We start from the raw sequence: 22,531 nt of genomic DNA on the forward strand, positions 1-22,531 counted from the left end.
TGTGAGTCTGGCATCCTCCCAGACTCCTCTCAAACTCTATTTCCAGGGATTATCCTGCCGCGAGCCTTCCACCCCCACCCCAAGCTTGCTCTCTCGGCACGTGCATGCTTAGTTTACACTTGGCCGCTGATTTGTGGTGGTTTGCGGATTGCATCATGTGTGGGTGTTGTGTCTAAGGTGGATCTGGGCACCTGAGATCAGAATCTGTCTTGTGTTGTTGTGGAATCAATCTCCCTGCTGCCCCCGCACACACCACCGGCACCAACAGCAAGGAGGAAAATCTGAACCGGGCATTACGAAACACACAAAAATCCTTGTAAACAGCTTAACATCACCGGCACGCAGAGCTGTAAACAAACACTATAGAGGCAAAGAAAGAGCTGGGTTTTCAAAGCGGAGGAACGTGTGCAGAGGAGCCTTCGGCTTGCGCGTTTCATTTAGCAGATGAGGCATCTCTCTGCCCCGATGGAGCTGTTAGAATTACAAAGCAGAGGGAGAGGCCTGTTGCATAACCCCCTAGAACACACTGACCTGAGGAGACCCTTTGTGGAGCCGGGGAGTAACTAAAACAACCGTTTTCAGACATCTATCTCACCTTTCTGCCTCAGCCCGTGAGTGTTCAAAGAGATTAAGAGTCAGAAACACCTGCTCAGGCTTTGGGAAAATCCAAAACAGCTTTTCCCCAAAAGTCTTTACTGTGAGGTCCCTGGAAAGAGCAGTGTGTGCAAGGTAAATGATGTATGTGTGGGCTTGGCTTTTCAGAAAGGTATTTTCTTTACAAAATTAAATTAAAAACTAAAGGAAAGGTGCGAGTCTAGGGGTCCAGGAAGATGTGCAGGGTGGCTCCTGGCCACAAGGGGGCGCCGTCTACCTAGTCCCAGGCTAAGGAGCCAAGTCGGGCGGCCCCAGCTGGGCCCAGCCTGAGCCTTGCAGACTTCAACCCCCTCTCTGGAGCCCAGGAGCAGGGGTCAGGGTTTGGGGTGGACACCAGACCTCTTCTCCCCCTCACGCAACTCCCGCAGCGGGTGTGTGTCCGGGGTGCAAAGGCCACGAGTGGTCAGGCTGGGGAGGAGATCATATTGAAATTACAGCCTGGGCAGAAGTGCTGTGCTGGCAGCTTCGCCCAGGAGCCAGGAGGGCGGCGGTGACTGGGGCATGACCTTGGGTGCTGTGGCGCTGGGTGGAGCCTGGCTGGGTGTGGCGACCACAACACAGATGGGGGGCCCCACAAGGGCCCACGGGAGCCACTCTGCCGCCTGGCCGGCCCGTCCCCGCCCTGGGGTTGTGTGATGTGGCCCATGCAAAGTGCACATTTCTCAGCGAGGGCCTCTGCGGCCTGGCTTCCATCTGCCTTCCTCAGCGGTACCTTCTCTAAAAGTAGCTCCTCTGCAGCCCAGCTGGGTGACCTGCCGTCCCCCCAGATGACTTGTACTTTACTTCCTTCGTTCCCTAATTCATTCACTCGCTCACACATGCAATGAACACTTATTGAGGGCCCACTGTAGCCAGCCAGGCACTAAGGAGATACAAGACATTGTCTGTGCTTTCAGGGACACTACAGTCTTCTTTTTTTAAAAAAAAACAAGAGATGTTAAATCCATTTTTATTATGATGATTATTTTTATTTCAGAGAGAGATATGGAGAGAGAGAGAGAGAGAGAAACATCAATGATGAGAGTCATGGATCGGCCGCCTCCCGCACGCCCCCTGCTGGGGATCGAGCCCACAGCCCGGGCCTGTGCCCTGACCGGGAATCCAAAGGTGATCTCCAGGATCCTGGGTCGATGCTCCCGAGCGAGGAAAGGGACCTCGCCTGTCTCTGTCGCTGTCATGTCCTTAGCACATAACCCAGGTAAGGGCTGAACAAATATTCGTTGACGTGAAGGGAGTAGGTGTTCTGGTCTGTGTCCGATTGCTTAAAACTTTCACTTGGCAAACCTTCAGGTCTTGCCCGTGACATCTCTCCTACTGCACTGCTGTGTTTACGGCCATTGGACCGATGCTTGATGGATGGGTGAGGCAAGGGACAGAAAGGAATGTCCTGGCTCATTGAACCACACCGCCGGGGGATGGGCAGGAAGGCCGAAGGCCGAGCCTGCCTTGGGGCCCACAGGAATCTGGGACTCCTGGTGGCTTCTCTCTCCCCACTCAGCGTGTCTTCCTCCCCTGCTTCTGCAAACAGGCTTTCTCCACCCAGAAAGTATCTGTCGGCTGGTCCAGGGTCACATCCTTCTGGCTCAGCAATCCAAGAGGTACAGGGATTCTCCTCTCCCGCTCCCATGTTTACATCCTGGCGGGAGCCCCGACGGGCTTGGCTTTTCTGGGTTACACGCTGTTCCCTTGGACCCACCGCTGTGGCCAAGGGCGGTGATGTAGGGTGATTGGCAGCCCCTGGAGTAGGAGCAATTGATCCCCAAAATGTGGATGGGAGAAACAGGCACGGCCGCTGGGAAGAGCTGGGTCCACCATCCTGAGGTTTCCCTACAACAAGTGTAGGGCTTATGTTTTCATGTTTATTTCCTGGTAGGGGGGGACATGGGCCATACATGCCCAGAACACTTCTGCAAAAACAAGAACTTGATAAATATTGGTTGATTTATAGAAAAAGGGTGGGATTCTTTAGGTTGTTTTTTAATTTATTTATTTTTTTTGAAGGGAGAGGGAGAGAGAGAGAAACATCAATGATGAGTCATGGATCGGCTGCCTCCTGCTCGCCCCCTGCTGGGGATCGAGGGGCCTGCAACCCAGGCCTGTGCCCTGACAGGGATTCGAACCGAGACCTCCTGGTTCCTAGGTCAACACTCAACTGCTGAGCCACGCTGGCCGGGCCTCATATTGTTTTTTTACTTCCTTATACCATGTGACCTTGCACAGGTCCCTGTCCCTCCTCGTGTTTCCATTTCCTAATCTGTAAAATGGGGGTGATCATAGTTCTTGCGTCATGGGCCGGGTGTGAAGATTAAGTGAAATGGCACCTGTGTGTAGTAAGAGCGCCAGAGGTGGGTGCTGCTGCTGCTGTTGTTGTTGTTATAATACCACGAGACCTCCCTCAGGGTCACGCGTCGGGCCACTCCCTGTGGCAGGAGAACCAGATCTCGTGGGAGCCCCGGCCAGGCCCAGGTGCTCCCGAGGCCCAGCTGCAGGTGCCTGGGAAAGTCTGCAACGGTAATAATGGGGACAAAGGCTCCAGGTGCTGGGTTGGTGCGTTGTCTGGCTCAAGGCCCGTTTCCTGCTGGATCAGGTTGCTCTTGGCTGGCTGGGCTCAGGGAACGGCTTCCTCCTCCCTGCCTCTACCAGCTGAAGGTGGAGGACTGGGCCTTGGGGTGCAGGGCAAGGCCCAGCTGGGCAACACACTTCCTTTCTGGACCCCAGCCTGCGGGTCTCAGTGGCTGAGACCCAAGCAGGAAGCCTTGGGGCGCTGGGCCCCCTTCCAGCCTTGTGGCCTCGGTGAGAACACCCTCTCATCCTGCCCTGGTGCGGCGGCCTTGGGGGTGAAGGCTGGGGCTCAGGGGCCAGGATCAGAGACCTTGGCTTGAATGCCAGCCCAGGGGTGGAGCAGTAGGGGGACCCTAGACCAGCTGCCTCTCTCACCGTGTCTCAGTTTTGCTAGGATGTCGGTTTTGACAGTTGGGCTGGTTCACAGATAAAACTCTTGCAGGCCCTAAAATTTTTCTGGGGCGCCCAGCTCGGCCGGTGGGAGATGGCACTGCAGACCCAATGGACGGTCATCTTAGTACAACGCAAACTAGATCACACGTCGCCTCCTCTCAAACCCGCCATAAGCCCTGGCTGGCCCTCCTCCCGGCCTCCCCCTCCTGCTGCTGCTCCAGGCCGCCAGCTCCTTTGAGTTCTTTGAACCACAGCCTGTTTGTGCCTCGGGGCTTTTGCACTTGTCCCCTTGCACGGGAACACTTTGTGCCCAGGTATTGGCACGGCTGTCCCTGCCGCTCAGGCATGACCTCCTCAGAGAAGCCTTCTCTGGTCACCCCTGCATGCACCCCAGCTGGTCCCTCTCCACCCACCTCAACCTGTTTCCTTTCCCTCAGACCTCTCCTCTCTCCCTGTCTGAGTCTCCCCGGCATCTAAGCTCTGTGAGAAATGGCTTGTCCGTCTTTCCTTCTGCTGTACCAGCCCCAGAGCAGTGCCAGGCGCTCAGAGGCTCCCTGTAGCCGCCCCTCCCTCCCCGCGAGTCTCACGCTAGGAAGTCAACAGTGTGTGTTCCTATCTTGCTCTCCTGCTCTGGGCCGCGGACCAGGGATGTGATGAGGCAGCAATTCCTGGAGTGAAAACACTTGAGATCTCCAAACACTTTCACACGCGGTGCCTCACTGGCACCTCACGCTGACCTACCTGTAAGACAGGTAGGGCAGGGCCAGAAGCTCCGTTTTATGGATGAGAAAACTGAGGCACCCAGGGGCTTAAGGAACCTGCCCAAAGCCCTGTGCCTCATAAGCTCAGAGGCTTAGGGAGCACTTTCCAAGGCTCCGAGTCAGACAGGGGAGCCCCTTAAGAGAAAAAAAAATCCACATTTCAAACCCATGTTTCATTGGTTTACATTATCACCATACATATATTCAACATAACTGCTTAAGGGTGTAATACACCCCTTTCTGAGGTTCTTTTCTGCTCTAAATTTTTCTAGGATCCCGTGACATGTGTTACCTTTAAGTCTCACCCAGGGCCCTGGCTGGTTTGACTTACTGGTAAAGCATCGGCCCTCAGACTAAAGGGTCCCGGGTTCGATTTTAGCCAAGGGCACGTACCTTGGTTGCACATTCGATCCCCGGCCCCAGCAGGGGTGAGTGCAGGAGGCAACCAATCGATGTGTCTCTCTCACATCGATGTTTCTCTCTGTCTCTCTCTCTCTCTCTCTCCCTTCCACTCCCTCAGAAAAAACAATGGAAAAAACATCCTTGGGTGAGGATTTAAAAAAAAAATAGAACTCAACCCTAGAACCAACTGGTCCGACCTGAGCAAGGCACCCTTCCCAGCCCACTCACCTGTCTGTGAATTTACTCCCAGCTGCAGGAAGGTGGAGTTCTTCAAGGCGTAAATGGTTACAATCCGTAAATGGTTACAATCATCACACCATGTTTAGATGCCTTTATGAAGCTCATTAAGGGCTTATTAAGTCTCGCTTGATCTACAGCAGGGAGGGAGGAGAGGCGATGCTCTGGGCTGCACCCCTCGGATGGACTACACAGCCGTCCTCCATGGGAGGGTGGAAATCTACACGACTGGCAACTTTGTTGCTGTGTCAGGCGTGCACAGAGAGAGTCTGGAAGGATGTGCTCCAAACTGCCAATGGTGGCATCTCTGGGTGGTTTTCACCCTCTTCTTTATGCATTTGGGTATTGTCTGATTTATTTGTTTTTTACAGTGAGCAAGCATTTCCTTTATCATCAGAAAGAAAAAATAAATAAGCCATTTTCAACTTCAAAAGCAATGGGGGGAAAAAGCCCTTAAATAGAAATAAAGGAACAAGAAGAAGCCCAATGAACATCACAAGCCCCTTCCCAAAGGTTGCACGGTGTGCTGGGAGAAAACCAGCAAGCGTCATGGATGACTGTCCGTGAGTCAGAACTCAGTCAGAGCTCCGGAGTTTCCAGGCCGTTAACTGATCTGCCTGAACTTACGCGATAGGTTCACGTCCAGCCCGGGCTGTGTATGTGCGTGTTTTCCTGGCCTGCTCTTCCAGGGCTGGCTCCCGGCTCCACGCGTGCACACGTAAGCACTCGCCAGCCTTTCATGCATGCATCCTGGGAAGGGCGCAGGCATGCTAAGCTTACTCACCCATGTGCCCTCTTGGGTGCTGAGCTGTCAACTTCCAGACAAGAACCAAAAGAGAAAATAAATATCCGTACTTCCTTTCCCCATCCCTGCTGCAACAGCCTGGCCATAGTCTTAGAGGGTGTATTTTGTGAATCACCAGAAATAACCTACAAGTCTCTCCTTCGTGGGGAGTAGAATACTACGCAGCTGTTTTAAAAAAATGGGGTACATCTATGTAATGCGACATAGGAAATGATCGGTTTTAAGAATTAGAGGGTCCAGTTGGCGTGGCTCAGTGGTTGAGCATCAGCTCATGAATGGGGAGGTCAGGGTACGATTCTGGATCAGGGCGGGTGCCCCGGTTGCAGGCTCAATCCCCAGCAGGGGGCGAGCAGGAGGCCAGCGATCCATGACTCTCATCATTGATGTTTCTCTCTCTCTCTCGCTCCCTCTCCCTTCCTCCGTCTGAAATCAATGCAAACATATTTAAAATGAAAGAAAACAATACGTGGGTCGTTCCATGGCAGTGGGTATCTTACGCTCTCCTGTGTGTGGATGTGAATTATGACTCTTACTTTTAAAATTACAAATGGGAATCTTTTCCTCGTGAGGGGATGAACACCGTGGGAAAATTTAGACCAAGGCGTGAAACTCCCCCATCACCGCTCACATCAGTCAGGACAGGCTGGGTTATGCTGTAGTAACAAATACCCCTCAGCGTCTCAGTGGCTTAAAAACAGCAAAGATGAACTTCTTGGCCCCGTTCCCAGCGTGGCTCGCAAAGGCTCACCTGAGTCAGCACCTGAGTCACCTGTCATCTCCTGACACCACCATCCCAACATGAGGCTTCAGGTGTCACCCCTGCGAGGGAAGAAAGCATGAGAACCACACACCGGCCCCACTAGGGACGCGTGTAAGTCACACGGCTTCACTGACGTCCAGAGCCTGTGGAAGTCCAATCCTTCAGGAGCTGGAAACAGGGGTGAGCCCTGGGAATGTCCACCACCCACCCCGAGCAACTGTATCCTGCCAGGCCCTTCTGTTTACAGCGATATACATAGTAGCTTTGCAGTGATGTAAAAATGTAACACGGATTTTGCAGTCAGGTAGAGCTAGGTCTCATCCCAGATTCATATTTATACCTTATTTATGCAGTCATTGGTTGATTGTTGTACGGGCCCTTCCCGGGGATCGAACCTGCAAGCTTGGGGTATCGGGGTGCCGCTCTAACCAACTGAGCTATCCAGGAGTTTCTGCATGACATCGCAGCCACCCCTGTCTGAGCCTCATCTCTACAGTGACAGGTCAGAATACAGCCCCTTTCAGCTGAAAACATTCAGTGTCCGCAGGGAGCTGGCCCTCCCCCATCATTCCTGGTGCATCCCAGGCCCAAACAGTTGGTGTTGTGCCCCTGTTTGGGGGTTCCCAGGCTCCCCAGGCCCCCAGGACTCCAAGCTTGGGGTTTGGAGAATTCTGTCCGGCCTGCCCACGGCCATCAGGAGGGGGAGGGGGAGGTGCTCTTTGGCCTGGCATCTGGCCCGGTGCCCGCAGAACCAGGCGGGAACTGCCCACGAGGGCTGGCCGGGGGCCGGGAATTCGTCTCTCCCTTCAAACAGACACTGGCAGTCTGTTGAGATTCTGGAAACATCTGACCTTTCCAGAGCATCTCAAGAGTCGCCAGGGGGGCCGGGGGGGGGGGGGGGGAGGGCCTCGCTCTCTGTAAGGGCTGTAACCCTTTCCACACAGCCCTGAAACAGAAAACAGCAAAAAAGAGGCCAGTTTCCGAGGAGCTAGGAAGATTTGTCGGGCCTGTTTTTCTGCGGGTTGTCTGGGGAGGTAGATCCCAAGAGGGGCGCAGAAGAGACTTTTAGCCCAGAGACCTCGGCAGAGTCATTTTATCAGTTCCCAGTATCTGGGGCAGGAGGCCTAGGCGAGGGTGATAGAGGGCCTGGAGGGGAGAGAGGGGCTGAGAGGGGAACACAGCGTGGGCCGAGTGAGCAATGCATTCCTTCATTCGTCCTACAAACGTTTATAGGGCACCTACTAAGCGCCAGGCTCTGTATGAGGCTCTGGTGACACATGGCCAGGTAAACCCGGATAGGTATGTCCTGTGCCTTCATGGACACTCATTGCTCGGGGGGCTTTTTCTTTTTAATGTTTGTCTGTGTTTTTTTTTAATTGACTTCAGAGACAGGAAGGGAGAGGGGGAGAGAGAGAGAAACATCAATGATGAAAGTCGTTTATCGGCTGCCTCCTGCTCGCCCCCTGCTGGGGATCGAGCCGGCAACCCGGGCCTGTGCCCCGACCGGGAATCGAATCGTGACCTCCAGGTTCATAGGTCGTGAGCCACTGAGCCACACTGGCTGGACGGCAATTTTCTTATAAAGTGAAACATGTACTTACCGTAAGGCTGAGCAGTGGCATCTTTGGGGCCTGTATCCCAAGGAAACGGGACTTCGCGTTTGTAGGGAAACCTGGACACGAATGTTCACATCAGCGCCGAAACAACCCGCGTACCCTTCAGTGGGTGAAAGTCGGGCATGGCCACCCCGCGGGGGCCTAGTTAGCAATAAAAAAGGAAAGGCCTGGGTGTATCTCAAGGGCACTGTGGTTAGTGAGAAAAGCCAAGCTCAAAAGGCCCCACTTATGTGACATTATCTAAATGACAGGAGACTAGAGAGATGGGAAGACCTGGGGGCGGGGGGGGTGTGTGTGTGGCTACAATGGGACACCAGTGTCTGTATCTCCACGGTGGTTACACAGATCTATTCACGGGACTGAGAAGTATGGAAACACACACACACACACACACTCGGGCATGGAAAAACTGCTCTCTCCGTGACAGTGTTATCACATCACTGGCAATGCCTCGGTTTTCCCAGCGTCCCGAAGTCCTCTCCCGCCACCCCACCCCTGGGGGAAGCCAGACGGACGGAGGGACGGATGCAGGGTTCCCGGGACACTATGTACCGTTTCGTAACTTTGTGTGGATCTGAAACTCTGTTGAGATAAAAAGGTAAAGAGCGGTGTGTGTAGACACGTCTAGGAGGCACCTTTTGCTGGAACAAAAGCGGGTGCATCGAACACGTCGCAGGGGCCGCCTTGGGGGGGAGTAGGAGGAGAGGGGGCCTGGGCAGAAGGGAGTAAACAGCTACATTGATCCAGGGCCCGGGTGATTAACTCCAGGCTCTCTGCACCTGCGGTCCACAGCCAGGAAAGGGGGTGGGGGTGGGGAGGAGGGGGGTCCCTGACGTTCAAGATAAGACCTTTTTCCAATACATTAAAGGATTTCCCTTTATTCAATAGGAGGCTGGAAGAAGGTTGGAGGAGGGGGAGAGGCAGGAAAAGGGCGGGAGGGGCAGAAGGAACACCGATGGTGGGGAGGGTGGAGGGGAGATGTGGACAGCGAGCTGGGGACAGGTCTGGGGACAGGATGGGTCCCGGGTGCCCAAGGCCCTGGAGCTCTGAGAGCCCTCAGGGGACCTGGATCATGGGAGCTTCTCGGAGCAGCGGGGGCTCGGGGGGGACAGGATGCGGTCTGTGTGGGAACTGGTAGCGGTGAATTTCGGCACATCCTCGCACCCGCACCCCCCCCCGCATTGTTTTGTTACAGAAAGCAGGGCCCCGTGGAATGATTACCCGAGTGTTACAGTCATTTGCACAAGTGACGTGGGGGCCCTTCAGCTGGGAAGGCAGTCGTCTCACTATTCTTGGGGCGGCTAGGGAAAGGAAGGAAGGCTGCAGGGAACAAAAGGAAATAATTGAGGAAGTGCTTGAAGGCCCATTGATGAGGATGGGCAGTGGGATGTTACTTAGTTACCATAAGGAACAATTAGAAACAAAGGAAACATCTAATAATAGAGACTGGATACATGCGAACGCTGGGATACATTTAAAATGAAGGTGTGCCAGGATCTTTTCATGTTTACTGCTGTCCTAGGGAAAGGTTACAATTATGTCCAAAGTAACTCTTTTTTCTAAAAGATTAACATGTATCCCTGCTTAGCAAAGAGACAGAATAGTCACTAAAAATATTAACACCCGCGAACTTAAGAACTTGGGCACTTGACGTGTAAATCTTAGCTAAGAAAAAAAGTTTTAGAAAATATTAACACTGCCGGTCTCCAGGTAGGGTGAGATTATGGGTGTTTTTTATGATTTTTTATTGGTTGTTTGTTTTCCAGCCTTTTTTTTTTTTTTTTTTTTTTGTAGTAAATAGGTGTTCGCCTTGGTAGACAGACAACGAAATCACCGGTTTGTTTTCTGGGGGAGCACTGTCTGGGGAGCGTGGCGGCCCCTGGGCCGGCTCGGGGAGATGCTGGCCTGTGCGTGGCCTGTGGTTTCTCCGCCACACACACGCCCCAGAACTCGTTGTTTCAGGAACCGCCCTGAGAGCGGCTGTGGCTTTCCTGGAAGATAGCAGAGCCAGGACACAAAGCACTGGGGAGGGACAGGCCAAGGTCGCTTGATAAATGCTGGGTATTTATAACCGCTTCTCACCCCCTCTTGCAAGCCTCCCGGGTTGGTTTCACTGGCCCAGCCTGGCCCAGGGTGCAGGCTGAGGGACTGGGCGAGCAGCTCGGACCTCCCCGCGGGCTGGGCCGTGGGTGGTTTCGTGCAGGGCGGCGCTGCCCTCCACTCTCACTCGCCTCCCCCGTAAACAGCTCTGCCTTTGCGCCGAGCTGACCGCGTGCCAGCTGTGAGCCTGAATAATTGCTCTGCGCGCCCTGGGAGGTCCCAGCTGCGCTGATGCCCGCTTTGCAGAGGCTCAGAGAGGTTAAGGAACTCTCCCTAGGTAACACAGCCAAGGAGGTGGTAGTAGATCTAGGGTTCCTGCCCTGGCCCCTCCGGCTCCAGCTAGTGACACTGTCCCCTGGGTCAGGAAGGGCGCAGCCCCCGCCTCCCCCCCCCCCCCCGCAGAGCTGTTCTTGGGGCTGGTCCCGACCGAGGGGGGGAGGGGATGGATGGGCGGATAGCAGCGAGTTCAGAGTGGCCGTCAACGCCCAAGGGCGAGTGGTGGTTGGGGGGTGCCCTCCCTGGCGCCTCCCCACGATTCCGGTAAACACGGGCGAGGCGGGGCGGAGCTTGGAAGCAGCCCCGCATTTCCGGGGACTCTGCGCCAGATCCAGGGTGTACGCGGGGACACTCCAGGCCCCCCAGGGAGGGCATCGGGCTGGCCTAGCAGCTGGGAGGAGCCTAGGGACACCGAGGGGAGAGGGGGCGCGCCCCGGAGGTGGCCCTGCTGTGCCCGGTGGTCGTGCGCCTGGGGAGGACGCGCTCAGGTAGGCGCAAGGGACAGGGTGGTGTGGGGTGGGCGGGAGCCCCGGGCACAGGAGGGGGCGGGCCCAGGGGAGGCCCAGGGGACTGCAGACGCCGGGAGTCTCCAATAGGGCGCCACCTGCGCGCTGGGAGGGGGCACCTGCGCGCGCGCCCCTGGGGAGCCCGTTGCCAGGGCAACGCAGGGGCCTGGGCCCGGGTTCTCGGGGCCACCCGGGCCTCTGCGCCCAATTCCTTTAGCACGCCCTGCACCACCCCTGTTCCCACACCTGAAACCGATGGGCAGGGATCCAGGCGCGGAGGGGAAATGGTTTGGAATTTGGGAAAGTCCTGAACCCCTCTTGGGAAAGTCCTGGAGTCGTCATCGTGGGTAGGACCTTTCAGTTTGGCTTCTTGTCACGGCTGCTTCTCTTTGAGCGACAGGTGGATTCAGGGGTTAGGAGGGAAAGGAAATTAGGATCCTGGAAATGACGGGGCGCTCCAGGGGCCCCCCTGGAGCCTTTGGGGTCTGGCAAAAGGACTCAGGAGCCCTGGGTCACCTGGGGAAGGTGGTGAACCTGTGCGCACACATGTCCCCGCCTGCGATGCGGGTCTGGCCTGTGACTTACACCTCTCAGGATTCCTGGCAGGCGCGAATGCCATAAAGATGGTTTGTTTTTTTATTTTTTGTATTTTTTTAATTTTAACCCAGTTATTTTTATTTTTATTATTTTAACCCTCAAGCAAGGATATTTTTTCCATTGCTTTTCAGAGAGAGTGGAAGGGGGAGAGAGAGAGAAACATCGACGTGAGACACACCAATGGGTTGTCTCTCGCACCCGCCCCTAACCAGGGTCCGGGATGGAGCCTGCAACCGAGATAGGTGCCCTTGGCCAGATGGAACCCGCGACCCTTCAGTCTAAAGGCCGACGCTCTAACCTCTGAGCCAAACCGGCCAGGGCAGGAAGTGCACAATTTAAAAACAATTTCTTTTTTATTTATTTATTTTTGCCCATAGATGCTTTAGAACTGGAAGGGATTTAGAAATCCCTCTGGTCCCACCCCTCATTTTCATAGGAGAAACTGGACCCAGAGGTTAAACGACTTCCCAAGATGACACAGTGAGTGGGGAAGGTCAGGATTTGAACCTAGGCTCCCGACTTCCAGGCCGTGGCGGTTTCCTCCCATGATAATTCTCATGGAAACTCGGGGAAATCGGGGATGTGTCTCCTTGTGACCTGGGGAAGCTTTGGGGGATGGGCGACCTAAAGACAGGGCGTTGGCCGGGTTGCTCGGTGGTTAGAGCGTCACCCCACGGACTGAAGGGTCCTGAGTTTGATTCCGGCCAACGGCAGGTACCTCAGTTGCAGACTCGATCCCCAGGCCCAGTCAGGGCGCATGCGGGAGGCAACCAATCCATGTGTCTCTCTCACATCAATGTTTCTCTCTCTCTCTCCCTCTCTCCCTTCCACTCTCTCTGAAAAGCATTGGAAAAGATATCCTCAAAAAATAAAATAAAATATAAAATAAAATAAAATAAAAAATAAAATAAAATAAAATAAAATAAAATAAAAGACTGGGACATTGGCAGCAGGTGAAATAAAGGTGAGAAGAGGAGACTGGGGCCTCGGGTGGAGCTCAGAGAAAGCCCCTGTCCCTGGTGTGTAGATCCTGGGCCTTGGGGCTTGGCTTTCCTGCAACATTTAGGCGAGGATTGCCCTCCATGAGTCCCTAGGAGCTAAGCATTCCCCAGCTCTCCAAAATACCTTTCTCTTATGAAGCCAAAAATCCCGCTGAGACCGTGCAAACAAGAAACCCTCTGGCTGCCCTACAGCAGAGAAGTGGGACTTCCCACATCAGCGAGGTGTCTTGTTTTTTGAAAAAAGGGGCAGAGGAAGGTTGGGAAAGAGATCCAGGGAAGGAACCCTCGAATGAATCGCTTGCCAAGGATCTGAGACGGTCAGCTGGCGCCGAAAACTCACGCACACCCGTTCAGCGAACATTTCTTTCCTGGGCGCCCGCTATTTGCAAGCTCTGTGCAGAAGGGCTGTAGGTTCAAAAACCCCCATCAGGCCGGCCCGGTGCGGGCGCTCAGGGCGTTTGTAGGAGAGACGGGAACAGAGGGATGCGGTGTGTAAATGAGTATTTCGCTGCGGCGTAATGAATGGAAATTTGAGCAGGGCGCAGGGGGAGCCGGAGGAGAGACTCCGGAAATCAGTTGAAAACAACAGCGCTCGGGCCCGGGAGGCCTGGGGCTGGCCTGGAGCTCGGCCAGGCTGGGCCTGGCCCCTACCTGTGTCGGAGGCCAGGGATGACTGAGTGTATCCAGGGAAGTGTGGCGGGGAGGAGTGTCCTCTGGGAACAGGGCTCTAAGGGATCCTGGTGAAGTGGAAGCTCCCTGAAGGCAGCAACCCCGTCTGTCCCCTTCAGTTTCAGCAATGCTTAGGAGGCAGCCATACCCAAGAAATACTTGTTGAGTAGGTCGAATATCTACATGGGTTCGGGTCCCAGCCTCAACTTACCACTTACGTAAGCTTAGCAAGTTCTTATTTATTTTTTTAAAAAATATATCTTTATTGATTTCAGAGAGAGGAAGGGAGAGGGAGAGAGAGTGAAACATCAATGATGAGTCATTGATCGGCTGCCTCCTGCGCGCCCCCTGCTGGGGATCGAGGAGCCTGCGCCCCGGGCCTGTGTCCTGACCGGGAATCGAACCGCGATCTCCTGGTTCATGGGTCACGCTCAACCCCTGAGCCACCCGGGCTGGGCAGGAATCATTTCTTTTCACCTGATAAAAGCTAATTTTGAAAGTGCCTTGAGTCTGCAGATGAGCACACCTCAAAGAAATGGTTTTTCACCTTTTTTTGGGGGGGTGGTAGAGGGGGACATTGATCTTTTTGAAATCACTGGAAAGCTCTGATCCCTCTCACCAAACAGCATATCATGCTTGGGCTTCAGTCCACAGCTCCCTGAGGCCCACCCCAAGGGTTCAGGGGCTCCCTGCTCTGCCGGGTTGCTTCTGGGCTGTTTGGAAGGAGCTGAGGCAGTGGTCATGGAGGAAGGGCCCCGGCCTGGGCTGCCTTCTCCTTCATGGGGCAATGGCCAGGGGCCTGGGGCTCAGAGAGGGATTTAAGGGGGTGAATTTGGTGGGAAAATGGGAAAGACAGGTGCCTGATTTCTCGGGATTTTACAAATGGAGGGACCTCGGGTCTGATCGGCCAGACTGGAAGCCAAAACTCTCTCCTAGAGACCCTACACTTCTTGCCCCCCACCCTCACCTGGCCTAGAACATCCACCCCCCACCTGTGAGCGGCTGTAGTGGTTTCAAGAGAGAGAGAGAGTCACTGAGGCATGATTGTGCCCCTTCAGGGTGGCAGGTGCCAAGCACCAGCCAGGCCAGTTACCCAGGATGCCCCCAGGCGAGCAGGCTCCAGGCCACAGCCCCTCCTGAACTTGTGCTGGGCTCAGGGGAATGACAGGGGCGACTTCGTGTTCTACCCTGTCAGGGCAAGGACAGGTTGAGCCCTGCTGGTTGCACCACAGCCCCAAGGGGGCCGGTGATCCCCTCCCAGGGTGTGGCTGGCTCAGGCCCCAACAGGCCCACGGCAGGGCAGGCGCACCCGGGGCCTGAGCTGGGCGGGCTGGTTCCTTGTCCCAGTGAGAGTTGCAGCCTCAGCACTAGGCTGGAGGGAGGAAGCTGCCCCTGAGGGAGAGCCCAGGAGGGGTCCTCGGGGTCGGGCATCTAAGCTACGGAGGCGGGGGCAACTCAGATAGGTGAGGGGGCCTGGAAACGTCCTAAGTGTGGCTCAGTCCACGGAGCATCCACGAATGCCGATCCCTTTTTGTTTTTTAAATCCTTACCTGAGGATATTTTTTCCATTGCTTTTCCACGAGTAGAAGGGAGAGAGAAATATTGATATAAGAGAGACACATTGATTAACCGGTTGCCTCCCACACGCAGCTCCACTGCGGCCTGGGATCGAGCCTGCAACCGAGGCAGGTGCCCTTGGCCAGAATCGAACCCGGGACCCTTCAGTCCACAGGCCAACGCTCTCACCACTGAGCCAAAAGCCAGGGCCCCATCCCTTCATGTGCACTCGTACCCGCCGGCGCTCCCAACAGCCCCTGGAGCTCCCCCGTCCAGACGAGGCAGCCATGGCTCAGACGGTGTGTGGCCTGCTCCCAGCCCGCAGAGGAAGGGGTGGTGCTGAGATGTTCCTGGGCACCTACCAGAGCGGGAAACACAAGCGAGCGGAGGAACACGGTTTTGGGGGACCTTTTACAGGCGTCGCCAGGCCTGGTGAGCAGCTGCCTGGAAGGCATGAGGCCGCCCTAGTGCTGTCCTGGGTGGCAGTGCCCTATGCTTGCAGAGGGCACTGTCCCTCGTAGGCTGCCAGCCACCAGGATCCAGAAGCCATTGGCTGGTTTAAAAGCACACACAGGGCGTGCCAGCTGGTGTAGCTTCCAGATCAGCGCGGACAGATGAATCTTGAGCTGAGCTTCTGCCCAGCCCCAGGGGAGGAGACACCAGCGGGCGTGCCCACAGCAGGGGCAGGGCAGGGAGCTGCAGCTGCAGGTTGGCATACAGATGAGGGCTGAGGGCTACCAGGGGACCCTGGCAGGGGGCCAAGGCCCGGGGAGCTGGGCCAAGGCCAGCGTTTTGCATGCCTGCCAACCAGAACTGGGGAAAGGGGAGGGTGCTGCTCCAGGAGGGGGCGGGTGGGACGTCCGGGTTCAGGCTCCACTGGGCCAGGCAGGAGGCCCCTCCCCCACGGCCTGCAAACAAAGCCAGGGCTCCCTGAGCAGCACTGTGGGAGCTGCAGGGCCAGGCTCCCCGGGGTGGGGGTGAGAGCTGCAGGCCTGGCAGAGGCTGTCCCTGTAGGTGATTAGTGAGTATTGATCACCGGCGAGGCTGCCCGTGGCCCGGATTGACCATTCCATTGCCCAGCGGGCACAGGAGTTCATTGCCTTATATATTTAACCTTGCCTCCCTCTTATTTATGTTTTAATATTAGGCCTTGTCTTTATTATTATTACTTTAAAATTTATCTCTATTGTTGAATTGTCCCTTTCTCTTGGAGCCTTTCTTATGTCTCTTCCCGCTCTCCCTCTTCTGTGGCTGTTTTTGTTTTTCTTCCCCCTGATCCTGCAGGTGAGAGTTTTTTTTCCCCCCCATGGTAACAGGTATAAGGTGTAAATTTACATACAAGCACACACACACACGTCTGACGCGTGCACGTCGAAACATTGGAACATTTGCACGCGCTTGAGACACCGATTCCCAGGTCAAGGCGTAGAAGGGTCTCATCTCTGACGTTTCCTTGCCTGCGGGGAGGCATCAGCCGCCTGGTCTGGGGTGTCTCGCCATAGACAGGTTTTGTCTGGCCTCTTTGGATGTGTCCTGCGCACCTCTGGCCTCTCCGTGGTTGCATTTCTGTCTGACCCGCGTGTCTGTGCGCCCGAGAGAGCCGGGAGGAAGCGAGGCTGTGTGAGTGGACGCAGGAGGAGGGCCGAGCTCGATGGTGGCTTCATCCTACCGTCCATCGGGGGCACAGAGGAAACATTGCTTTTCTGTTCATCTCTTCCCATCCTTTCCAAGCCTCCCCCTGAGCTCTTTATTAAAAAACACACACAACACACAGGGCACAGACAGTCTGGCGGAGAAAGACCTGCCCACGTCCAAGAGTGGCAAAGGGGCAGGAGACATGGCGTTGGCTTGGGAACCACTCTTGAGCCCACAGGAAGTCAGCCCGAATGAGGTTTTTGTTTTGTTTTTTTTCTCTCAGCCATCCTCCTGTGTGTTTTTTTTTTTTTGCAGCCTGGGGAGGGGACAATTTAGAGCTCACAGGGGCCGAGGCCACCGGGCTGGGGCCGTGCAGTGGGGGGCCCCCTCTACAGGCCAACAGCTGGGCCCCTCATTTCCTCAGCCAAGTGCCATGCTTGGCACTGGGGCTTCCGAAGACGGAAGGCCCATCACTGTCCTCAGGGGCTTGCCACCCACTTGGCATAAGACATTCTTAAAGCATCTGAGCAGAACAGCCCAGCTGGCGTGGCCCAGCGCTTGAGCGTTGACCTATGAACCAGGAGGTCACGGTTCAATTCCCGGCAGGTGTGGCCTCCTCGATCCCCAGTAGGGGGTGTGAGGGAGGCAGGTGATCAGTGACTCATCATTGATGTTTCTCTCTCTCTCACTCTCTGAAATCAATAAAAACTTATTTATTTTTTTTAAATGGTGACAGCCAGAGCTCTCCCTTAAGAGATACAGTTTCTCTTCAGTAGTTACTGAGTCATCTGTGGACAGACTTAGACCTTGTTGATACATAGTTTCCTAACAATCTTTCACCCAGCGGTTTAGCATCCCAGGGTGACCCTTGCTTGAATCTAATTTCCCAATTCTATAAGTTCCTCTAATTTATCAGCCAGCATTTTTCTGTACGAGGGGGCTTCCCTTCCATCCCTGCTCTCCCCCTGTGTTTCTCTGAATGTCACTGAGGACTAATGAACTGTCTTTGATTTCATGCAGTCGAGTCTATTATTTCATTGTGCTTTTAGATGCTCAACTTGTCCCAAGTTGGGTCACCAAGCTGGTCCTATATGTCCTTTGGACATGACCCCATTCATCTTGAATCACTTCCTTGCTTTCTGGCCCAGCAAAATGCCCCAGGCTCACCTCTTACCTTCCCTTTAATTTCCCCAAAACCCCGGTATCTTTTATCGGAGAGAGATCTTTAGAAACCAAGAACCGGGGTGCCACGTGTGCTCACCTAATAGGTGTATCAATGATGAACAAAGGCATAAGGAATGCTTATCAAATTCAGAGGTGACTCAAAGCTGGGAGGGGAAGCAATATGAACGATAATAGAGTATATAGTCAGAGTGACCTCGATAGGTTGAAATCTGGACCAGAACCTATAGGTGTGAAAGAGTTGTCAAGAGGACGCGCTGTGCTTAGGTTGAAGAAAGATAACTGCATAATCTCAGGTTTGGGAGGAACTCTGTTTAAAAAAAAAAAAAAAGTTTTATATTGATTTCAGAGAGAGGGAGAGAGAGAGAAACATCAATGAGAGTCATGGATCCGCTGCCTCCTGCTCGCCCCCTGCTGGGGATCGAGGAGCCTGCGCCCAGGGCCTGTGTCCTGACGGGAATCGAACCTCGACCTCCCGGTTCATAGGTCCAGGTTCAACCACCGAGCCAGGCCAACAGCCAGCCTGTGACACAGGATGTGACTGGCACTGGAGATGGGGTGAGAGCAAAAGGCGCTGGCTCTGAGTGAGGAAGCTGGTGTTGGCCGGGAATAAAGAGGACCTTTCCCAGGGCTGCAGCTCATTCCCAGAGCGACGGTTCCCAGTGCCATGGAAATGCCCAGCGAGGTTTTGAAACGACTTTCAGCCACTTTCCACTGGATCTGCGGAGAATTACATCGCCCTGTGGCCGCTTAGCAGAGGTTGAAACATGTTTCCTTCCGGAAGCTTACTTTTCCTTTCTGTGATCATTGCACTTTGATACTTTGTTTCTGGTTGGTTTGTTTTGTTAATGCTGATAGGGGGCCATTAAGTTGATTTCGGGACCAGCTAAGGGGTGGGTGCAGGTTTCAGTTTGAAACCCCTGGTCTCAGCTTGGGGATGGTAGGAACCAGGAGGACTGGCCTGGGGGCCTGGGGGCCTAGGGGCCTGGGGGCCTGGGGGTGGCCCGTAGGGGCGCCTCTGGGATCCCTCCTGCTTTAGGGAGTCCTGCCTCCTGCCTGGCCACGTGCAGGTTGCGGAGAAGGTCTCACCTCCTTGGCTGTATATTAAATCCTATTATTCCACGTAAGCTCATCTTGGCCCGCTCCTCCCACCCGAGGTTTGGCTTCGTGCGCGCAGAATTCTAAGCCTTGCGGACGCCCCGCAGGGACCCGGGCTAAGTGCGGGGCCCGCGGTGAGCGCAGCCAAGACCTCGGGCGGACTGACCCGTGTGCAGAAATTACGCTCAGAGACACCACCGGCCCCGGCGTGGGCAGGAGCTCGGCCGAGCGCACTCGGTCACGGACCAGCGGGTGCCAGGAGCATTCGCGGGGGAGGCGGGGGAAAAAGGGGGCCAGGCCCTCGCGAGGCGCACAGGGGACGGTTTCCCAAACCTCCGGCTCTCAGAGGGTCCCCCCCCCCTCCAGCAGCCGGAAGGGGGCCGGGGCTGCGGTGGAGGGTCTGGGGGTGGGGGTGGGGACCTGCGGCTCCACTTGGCTCCGCGCCCCCGCGCGCTCCGGCCGCCTCGGCGTCCACGGATCCCCGGGCTTGGCCTCTCCAGGCGCGCACCCAGCTGGCGCCCCCCGAGGCCGCAGCGCCCAGGAAGGAGGGAGGGCGGGAGGGAAGGAGGGAGAGAGGAAGCCGGGGCGGGCAGGGCGGGGAGCAGAGCCCGGCAGGGGGAGGCGGGAGGCCGGGCACTTCCTCCGCGCGCCGCCGCCTCCGAGCTGGGCCACCGGGACCTCGCGGCCGCTGCTGGTGGGGGGGCGGAGGGGAGCGGTCTCTGCTGCCACGTGACCCGAACCCCAACCCCCAGGTCCCGGGGGCGGGGCCGTCGCCTGCGAGGCCGGTGGAGCCACCTGAGCCGGGAGGAGACCGACGCCGCCGTCCGAGCCCCGCGCGCCGCGATGGCCCCGGGGACGCCGCCGGCGCTGCTGCTCCCGGTGCTGCTGGTGCTGCTGGTGCCGCCGCCCGCGGCTCGGGCGCTCGTGCCCCGGATCAGCCTGCCGCTGGGTGAGTGCGGGGACCCCGCGGGCGCGGGGCGGGAGGAGGGGGCGGCCCGCGGCGCCTCGTGCGGAGGCTGCTGTGACAAAGGCGCACAGGAGACGTGGGGCGCCCGGGGACCCCCTCCTGCTTTCCAAGCGCCGCGCGGGCGGAGGGAGGGAGGGAGGGGCAGAAGGGGGGGGCTCTGGGGCCCGGACCCCTTTCTGCTATTTTTTTAGCGCGGGGGGAGGGGTCCTCGGCCGCGCTGGCTCCCCTGCTCGTGGGGCGCCCCACCCCCGGGTGCTGGCCACCCGCCGGTCCGCCTGCCCATCTGCTTGTCTTTGATGCTGACCAGAGCCAGCCGCGGTGCCGCCCCCGGGGCAGCGCCCGGGGGTGGAGGGGGCTGTGCTTGCGGCTGTAAACACCGGGGTTTGGTTTTCCAGCGAGTCCTAGAAGGACTGGGGAGCCTGCGCTCTGGTGGACACGGTGGGGTCCCCCCCCAGGACCTGGGAGCCAGCGTACTAAGGGTGGGGGCTGTCTGGGCGCCGAGACCCCCAGGCCTTGGAAGCCAGGAAGGTCCTGGGAGTGACCCAGGAGGGCCATCCTCATGGGCTGGGTCCCTCTCCTGGGGTGCACGGCTGCCTCGGTGGTCCCCTCCCTTTCCAGGCCTCTGCTCTCCCCCTCTCCTTACCCCCCTCTCCTTTCACCTGGTTGCTTTTCCAATTCCTCTTTGAAATCTGGATTCTGACCCATTTCTACGACTGCGCAAGGAAGCCCCTTCTCCTTTGAGCCCCAGTTTGCTCATCTGAAAAATGGGCACAGTCCCAGGTGCCTGGCAAGCCCATCTTGGAGAGCTCACAAGACTAGGTGCACTGCATGGGCGTAACGTCTACAAGCGCCCAGTGGATGTTGTTGGGCCAAGCCCTTGAACTTGCTGGCTGTCCCACTGGGGTGAGGACCTACCCGCTAGCTCAAGGCTGCAGCCTGAAACCGTAACAGACTTCCTTTCCTTACAGCATCCCCACCCCTAAAAGCATTTCACTTGCAAAGGCGAAAAAGCAGCAGATTCAGCACTCAGAGTAACCCATTGGCCCCGAGTAACCCTGTCGGAAACGGGGGCCCGGCAGCTCTGAGAAGGTGGCCTGGCCCAAAACCTGCCTAGGCCGCTATGTGACCCCAAGCAAGCTGCCTAATCTCTCGGGGCCTCGGTTTCTGCATCTGTAAAATGGGGTTAATACTAGCACCCGGGTCAAGGTTTACATTTGAAAAGTCCTTCAGACAGGGCTCGGGGACACAGGCTCCATTCCGGCGTGTCCTGCCCGGAGCTGGGGCGATTCTGCCAGGCGGGGGGAGGGCCGTGCTGGCGTGTTGGTTTGGCCACAGCCCCTTGGGCGCTCCGGCTGGTTAAGTGAGGCTCAAACGTGTATCCGGACCCAGGCCTGCTGGCTTGTGTTTTTCTGTTGTGGCCACAGCTCCCCTTGGCTCTCAGACCCTCTCAGCTTTGGGAGCAGGTGCGATGAGGTGGGGACGAATGCTGGAGCGACTCCACGTATGGCCCCCCGAGAGCTGGGTGAGCCCAAGGGGCATGTCAGATGCACAAGGTCTTGTTGCATCCGGCTCTGGAACGGGATGGGGACCATTCACAGGGTGACTAGATTGGGGAACCGGAAGGAGGAACCGAGAGCAATCTGCTTTCTGAGAGCAGCTAGACTACTTTGCAGTTGTTACCCAAGACCTAGGCCCTTTCTTAAATGCTTGGCCACCGCAGGGCCATAGTAGGGCTCCTGTCACACACCAGCATCCCCCGCACAGGTCACTCGGTGCCACGGTCAGGATGTCTGTGTCGTTCCAAAATCCATATGTTAAAGTCCTAACCCCAGGAAGACTGAGACACTTGGGGTTCACCTGTGAGGACCCCCCACTCCCCGAGATGACACGCATTTTGTGCACTGCCGAGGGATTGAGATGCGGGCTGTGTCCTGCTCTCCCGGCTGTGGATTCTGGGGGGAAAAGATCTCCCCTTGTGTTCTTGAGGCTGGGATTTCTTTTTCTAGTCCCGCCAAGCCCTGGCATGGATTAGCAGCATCCTGGCACCTGAACGTGGGAGCTGAGCACAGCTCAGAGTGCCCGCCCCACCGGGCTTCCTCCCGGCCCTGGGTACCCCCGCCCCTCCGCTCTGCATGCAGGCTGGGTGCCCCAGAGGGGAATTCTCCGCTGACTGACCAGGCTCACCTTGCCAGCGTGGCCCGAGGCGGCTTCCTGCCTCATCCCTGGGGGCTCGTTAGATGTTCCAGGCAGCCTGCCCATCCTGGGCAGGTCCATGGTGACCGTGGGACACTGGGCACAAGGCCCCAGGGCCCCTTCCTCTCAGAACAGGGAGAGAGGCGTGGAACTTGAACCCCCACGCGCCCTTCCCTGCCGCCTGCCCTCCCCTCCTGAATTCCCATCCAAGGCCCCCGAGGGCCTGGATGCCTGGAGACTGTGCGTGTCTGTGGTTTGCAACAAACCCTGGATGTGGAGCATCCTTCCTGGGGACCCCTCATTACTGTCTGTCAGGTTCTTGGGGCCACCAGGAGGGGGTGCCTCACTTGTGGCCAGGACTGGGGGCTCCAGGGTCAGAAGAGTACTTGGAGGCCTTCATCGGAAGCGGCTTGTCTCTGTGAAAGGGCTGCTTCGGAGAAGTGTGTGGAATCTGGGTTCTGCCGCATTGGAAGCCGGGAGGTCTGGGTTTCCAAGACCAAGCGTTCCTGCTGTGTCAGGAGCAGCAGAGATGCTGAGTGGAGACGATAAATGGCCCGGGT

The 22,531-nt window shown here is 56.6% G+C and overlaps 1 protein-coding gene across 3 annotated transcripts in view; it reads left to right on the forward strand.

The window, feature by feature from the left end:
- Positions 1 to 10,961: 10,961 nt before the first annotated feature.
- SEMA4B (semaphorin 4B) overlaps positions 10,962 to 22,531 on the forward strand; it is a 29,182-nt gene continuing 17,612 nt past the window's right edge. Inside the window, exons 1-2 of one of the 3 annotated variants that reach the window (XM_081124532.1) lie at positions 10,962 to 11,054; positions 19,564 to 19,760. In XM_081124532.1, the coding sequence (XP_080980658.1) occupies positions 19,655 to 19,760 (106 nt within the window). In that variant the 5' untranslated portion in view covers positions 10,962 to 11,054; positions 19,564 to 19,654. Of the gene's footprint in view, positions 11,055 to 18,243; positions 18,473 to 18,527; positions 18,545 to 19,563; positions 19,761 to 22,531 lie in introns of those variants that run through there. The other 2 variants (XM_081124531.1, XM_081124533.1) reach the window with 2 other exon arrangements.

This window comes from Miniopterus schreibersii (genome assembly GCF_964146895.1).
Source record: "Miniopterus schreibersii genome assembly, chromosome: 22".
Taxonomy (NCBI): Eukaryota; Metazoa; Chordata; class Mammalia; order Chiroptera; family Miniopteridae; genus Miniopterus; species Miniopterus schreibersii.